The following is a 6,589-nucleotide window of genomic DNA, read 5'->3' as shown; positions in this document are numbered from 1 at the left end:
ATGAATCTGGTTCATGGCGTCTTCTCTTATTTCTGCTTACATTAATCTGTTCTTTTCTCTGAAAATAAATACAAATGGTCAATAAGATACACCACAGTCAATAGGCCAGAAAATCTACATCTACATAAACAATTTTACTAAAGATGAGCAGGGGCAAATTCTCTCATTTTCGCAAGGAATTTTCAAGTTCATTGAAATTTCATAACAATACAGCAGAAAAAAATTGATAAACCATGGAAATAGGTCACAGGAAAAATAATATCTATCTTATTAAGATTTCCATGAAAAAAAAAAAAAAATACAAAAATAGCAATGGATTGTGAGCCTCCATAGTAATCAATGCAAATGAACCCAGTTCCAATACTGAGATAAAACATAAATACTGAGAAAGGAGATGAACTGAAGCACAATGGGCTGGTGTGGGGAAAATGATGGATGACCAAGTCCAGCTTAGTTTATCAATTGTGTTTAAATATAGACGACTTCACAAGTGTTCAGTCACCAAGAGAGGAAAGGAACTAAAAGTTTACCAGCCACTAGAGAAGAGAAGAGAAGAGAAAAGAAGAGAAAAGAAGAGAAAAGTGAAAAGTGAAAAGAGAAAAGAGAAAAGAGAAAAGAAAAGAGAAAAGAGAAAAGAAGAAAAAGAAAGAGAAAAAAAAAAACAGAAGGCATGTAACTGAGTAGAAGATAAGAACTGTAGTAAATAGGCAGCATCATGGAAGACACAGAGGGGTCATGTAACAACACTAAATTAGAAAGAATAGCAAAGAACATGAAATGGCATTCTATAGTTAGTTATGTTTAGGAATAACTCCAGGTATGGATGGTGAGGCTACTGAGCCAGAGTGACAGTGATTATTGTTGGTATTATTCATTATTTCCAAGTTTCTTTCCAAAACCAAATGAAATTTACATGTAAAAATCGTAAGATGTATGAAGCAGTTATGAGACAAATAGGCATTAACACACATAAGGGCTCTGAAATGGCTACTTAACCCAAGTATGGCTTTAATCACAATTCATTCTACTTGTCACATCAGTGATGGCAATGTCTGTCATAGTGGAACACCCTTATAATGGATTGTTAAGAAAGTCATTTTATAATTTTAAAAATTTCCAGGCTTTATTATATCATGTCACATGACGTGATGTGACTGGACATGTGGTAATATCATGTGACTCTTATCATATCATATTATTTTTTGCACCATGTTACATGATCTGATGTTGGTCATTTGCCCTGAACTCCGGGACAAATAGAGTGCCCCAGCTGGCTATAAAAACATGTAAGAGGGAGAGCACAGGTCATGGTAGTCTTTTGTCAGCTTGACATTTGATTTTAATAATGTCTGGCTAACTTTTTACAGTTTGTTCTCAAAGGCGTCAATCTTCCCTGCCATGGATTGGTTTGATGCCCTTACATCAGCTTTTCATTTCATTTCCAATGGGTCCAGGCGCCCAGAGTGTGATTAGCTGTGGATATTCAGACATGACCTCAACATCCTAGAAAGATAATCTACTTCAGTTTTCATCCCCAGCAAGTCCATTACATGAATGGCAGTCTGTGGGCCTTCTGGGGGTGAAATTAGGCACTCTAGTATGTCCTTAATAGGACACGGAGGGGTATCATATTATACTAAATGTGCTGGTACACCACTGCCATCAAGTTGTACATGTGACAGGACTGTGGGAATTTTCCTGCCAGTATGAAGACAGTGACTGACCTAATGGAGAAGGGCATGAGCTTCACACCAGTAAGTGGTATTCGTCCCCTTCATTGTTCCATTATTTGCAGGCAAGGAAGACAAGTGCTATTGCATTGCACGTTGCAGTGCAATGCAACAGAAAGCACCAACCAACAGATTTACAAGTGAAGGAAAGAAGCAATGTCAACAGCCACAGCACACCAACAGCCATGACGGAACTGCAATGGGTGGACAAGCAGCCAGAGATAATGTTGTCTGAACCCATACTAGCATGATGGTCACCTTGTTACCAAACCAACAGAAAGGACATGATAACAGAAACACAGGTGAAGGAATTAGGCAACGTTGACAGCTGCTATACCACAACGGCCATTACAAATCTGCAATGGATGAACAAGCCGCTAGTGACAATGTTGTCTGTCTCCCACACTAGCAAGATTGATATTCTGTTATCAAACTGTTGGGGAATTGAGTGAACAAAGCCCAAGGTAGTAACAGACTAAAACACTGGATGAAGGGTGTTGACCTGAGCAACCATTTGTCACAAACATACCTGGAAGCCAGAAAGACCATTAAATGGTACAACAAGATAGTTTTCTAAATGCTGGATATGACAATGGTGAATTCCCTGGCAAACCACAGGGTTATAAATGCAAAAAGACAAGGTACCCTTCAGCTCCCATTCTTATTCCTTCTCTAATCCCTACTACTGCTGCAAAAATTGCTGCTGCTGATGATGATGCTCCCCCTCTGCAAGTGGTTCACATGCCAGATGATACACCATTTCGGTGTTGGAGGTGTGCACACTGCTGAAGGCAGAAATGTTGTATAAAGTGTCTCCCTCTGCCAAGTTCCTTGCTTCAAGGAGTTCCATAGACATCAGGGAACTCACCATTTGGTAAATTAATGTATTTATATTACAACTGAAGCAGGAATAAACAAAAAATCAAATTGAGTGTTTCTGCCCTTCTGTGAAACCAAACAACTACTTAAAAACAGTAAACTGGCATGTACATCTTGTAATATGGAGTATAAACCACTATACAAGTCATGATCAAATAATAATAATAATAAAAAAAATGTCATTTGGCAAAATAAAAAAGGGACTGGCCAGTAATGTGCCATTTCCATTAGAGGATTTTTTTAACACACAGACAATTCCGCAAGTGCATAGTCACCTACAGTTCAATTAGGAAGTATTTTATGAGTCAGGTGCTGAAAGAAGATATATTTCTCAGGACATACAGCCTTAGTGCTGATAATTCCTACATAATTTATATATATAGTATGTAGTATTATGGAACTAGGCAAGGATATCATTCACCTATTGGATACTTTAACTCTAGATATGAAAAAAACATGTAAAAAATGCACCCAGCCTTTATGGTTAATGGTTAATGGTTAAAAGCAAAATATATGTGCTAGACATGTAAGGTAACATAGCACTATAGAAAAGTAAATTAAAGGAGGGATGAAGGGTGATAGTTGCTATGCATCAACTATCTAGAGTAATCTTGAAAGGTTAAAGATGGGTAAAGGAGTTGATGTGTGAATGGGCTATGGTGGGTCTAGGTAAGGGAATTACATAAGGGTTTCATGTGTGTATCCAGGAGGGAGTGGGAATGATAGAGGGGATGGAGGGAGAGAGAATGTAAGTGAAGTTGGAGTTGAAGTGGATGGGTTGTGTTAGGAGGGAGGGAGAGGAGGAAGAGGTGTAGGGGGAATATGAGTAGGAGGAGGATGGATATCGGTATAAGACGGAGTTGAGGGGGATAGGTTGCGTTGGGAGGGAGTAGGAGGAAGGGAAGTATGGGGAATATGAGTAGGAGGAAGGGAAGTATGGGGAATATGAGTAGGAGGAGGATAGATATCTGCACTCACTTCGAGTGTGGAGGGAGCATGAGTTGTGGAAATCTGTCTCTTAAGCATGTAGCTTTGAATATCTTTCATGGTTTCTTCAGTGGAGTTGGTTGAAGAGACTTGTGAGACAAAGGTTTTCTTATGAGGAGGGGAAGAGGAGACTGGTGTCTGAGGAATAAGGGTAAAGGTAGGTGGAGGGGAGTGTGTGATAGGAGGAGTGGAACGTTAGTCTGTCTGGGTAGTGCGGGGAGGGAGAGAGGACAGTGTTGGGGCTGTTGAGATTGGAGTGTCTGGATTTAGCATGGCAAAAGAATTTGACTGAGGAAGGTAGGATGTAGAAGTGGAAGTGGGGAAGTAAGTAGGTATACGGGAGGGTGTAGGAACATCCTGGGTTGGAGGGGGAGGGGCAGAGCGAGCGACATTACTAGAGTAGTAGGTATAAGAGAAAACTTGTCAGCATGCTTCCTGTCTGGCTTCACGCAGAGTGAGACCATTTTTGTATCAGAGTTGATACCTCAGACTCAAACTTGTAAGTGGGACAGCCTCTATAAAATACATTATGGGGGCTGCCGCACTTAGCACACATGCGTGTTTGTGCAGGGCAGTTTGATTGGTTATGACCAGGTTGGGCACATAGGGGCATCGGTCTGATGGGGAGGAAGTTGGTATGGTCGAACAGGGAGGGATTGTCCACTAATGTAGATACAAAAGGGAAGGTCAAGTGTATGGAAAGTAGTTTTGGCAATGTTGGTGGGTTTCTTTTGATGATCTCTAGGGGGAATGGAGTAACACTGTACTGATATCATGGTCTTTGAGGCAGCTGAGTAGGTATTCTCCACAATCTGACCAATCGATATCCATAGGGCAGCTTACTGGGAAGATAGAGACAGTACAAGTATTAAGAGGTGAATGAGGTTCTGCAGGAATGGGGTTGCCAGAGAAATCAGTTAGATCTGATAATGCTATAGCTTCAGTTTCAGATGTAACTGTCACGAAACGGGAATGATCAGGGCGGGTATGGAAGGGGACTCTGGCCACTTGCTTTTGAAGACATTGTTGAAAGAGAAGAGTGATGCCTGAGTAAGGAGCTGTAGGGAGGATCATGAAAAAATTAGTCCCATTTGACTGGGCTAAATAGAGTATTTAAGATATCGGTAGAGTTGTGGGTGGTAGAAGGACGGGGATGTGTGGAACAGGGATTATTGTTGAGGGGGGTAGTATTACAGAGAGATGGAGAAAAAGACTGTAAAGGTAGTAATAAGGGAAGATGAGGTGATTGGTGAAGAAGGCTGTGGGGGTAGAGTTGATGAAGTTGAGGAAGTTGGGAGAATAGGAGTCTCGACTTGCGTGGATAATGCACTAGTAGGCACTGAGGAGTGGGTAGTAGTTGTAGTTTTTAGAGTTGTGGTCAAAGGAGTGCCTGGGGTCGGGGAGCCGGGAGAGTTTGAACTGGTGGGGCTATTTGATGAAGGGGCAAGCCTAATTGCCTCTAATATGGGTATTACATCTTCATTACTGGCCATGGAAAGCCTTGGTTATGTTAGGGAAATAAACAGTCCACCCCTCAGGGTGGACTGTAGGGGCTAAACAAAACAGGGGAATACCGTGCCCATGGTTCCCTCAGGCCATTCAGGACTGGCACAAAGTCAGCCTTTCATCCTTTCAGCATGGCTCTTACACCTTAGGAAGTAGATAGTAGAAGGGGTTGGAGAAGGAACAGAAACGAAAGAGCAGGAGGGAGAAAAGACCTTGCAAAATTAGTTGATTCGAGGGCTAAGGCCCAAGGCAGGGAAAACCCCTGCATTGGGTCTCAGTCCTCGTCTCCAAACCCCCCCCCCCCCCCCCCCTGACAACAATAGGCAAGGGATTGGGGGGTCCCCCCAGCCTTTATGGAAAAGAAAAACTTTGTCGTCTGAAAAATACAAGTCTTTGTAAATTTACATATGTAATATTCTAAACTCCATTCCTTTATTCATTCTTAAACTGGGTAAAATTCTGGGATCCCAAGTTTCATTTGCTATTTCCCTAATCCAAGGAAACAAAAAAGAGTAAAGCTAGGTCTTATATGTTCTTTAACACTAGGTTTACTTGAGTAGACACTCTGACAAGTGTGTGGGTTAGGTGTACAAGAACACTCGTGTGGTAACAAGACTCCATGCCTCCTCCTTACAATATCATCTTTCCTTTTCTTCATAAGTGTTTATAGCTTTTTTTGCCATTTTTCAATGTCCATATCTGTCATTAGATTCAGTAGCAGAGTGCTTTCCTTGCACAGACTCTATATCTCTAAGTAGTCCACAACTCAGTGCAATGATAATAACAATGAGTAACATTCTGTTTTTTGTGTTTTGTTTTGTCTTTTCATAATATTCCATTTTCTGTAATACAACCTGCACTACCAGTCAAAGTACACATTATTACGATGCCCAATGGGTCTAATCACTCTCTAATAGCTTTGTGTACACCTGGCAAATCATTCCCATCACCTCAGCCTTCAACCAAAAGTCTCATGACAGCAAGTTTTCCCATGACAGCATGTTCATAACACCCACCCAAGCCAATTTTTTTTCCATGACATGATGTTTATGTTATCTGAATCATAGGGCTTCATTTCTGTACAATACTCTATAAAATACTGTGTACAAAAGACTTTTTGTTTTTTGTTAAGAGGATTGTCTTCTTTTTTTCTTTTTCAATTTCTTTTGTCAATTTTGATGAAAATCACACCCTATTATCTAGACCCTAGTCAGATCTCGAGATCTCTGATATAATTTTTTTTCTTTTTTCTTTTTATTGCCTGAAACTTTATGGAGATAGAAGTTGAAAAAAAAATGGAAATTTTCTTAAAAGTCCCCCCCCCCCCAAAAAAAAAAAAAAAAAACTACACAGGCATTCATATATCTAGGGAAGGTAGAATTTTTATTTTTATTTTTTCAAATTTTAACTTTTGTTTTACTGGGAGGAAATATTTTACCAAGATGACTAGGTAAAAAAGAAAAAAAAAAAAATCATAAATGTCACTT

At 40.2% G+C, this 6,589-nt stretch overlaps 1 protein-coding gene across 1 annotated transcript in view; it reads right to left on the bottom strand.

The window, feature by feature from the left end:
- The window catches only part of LOC113812981 (CXXC-type zinc finger protein 1), a gene marked incomplete at its 5' end in the record, with an annotated part of 11,867 nt that extends 11,809 nt beyond the window's left edge, over window positions 1-58 (bottom strand). The window contains 1 exon segment of the mRNA XM_070131546.1: window positions 1-58. This exon segment is cut by the window's left edge and continues 152 nt beyond it. Coding sequence (XP_069987647.1) covers window positions 1-58 — 58 coding nt within the window.
- Window positions 59-6,589: the final 6,531 nt, after the last annotated feature.

The sequence above is a fragment of the Penaeus vannamei genome, chromosome 2 (assembly GCF_042767895.1).
Source record: "Penaeus vannamei isolate JL-2024 chromosome 2, ASM4276789v1, whole genome shotgun sequence".
NCBI classification, from domain to species: Eukaryota; Metazoa; Arthropoda; class Malacostraca; order Decapoda; family Penaeidae; genus Penaeus; species Penaeus vannamei.
This window is presented reverse-complemented; position numbering and strand designations above follow the sequence as displayed.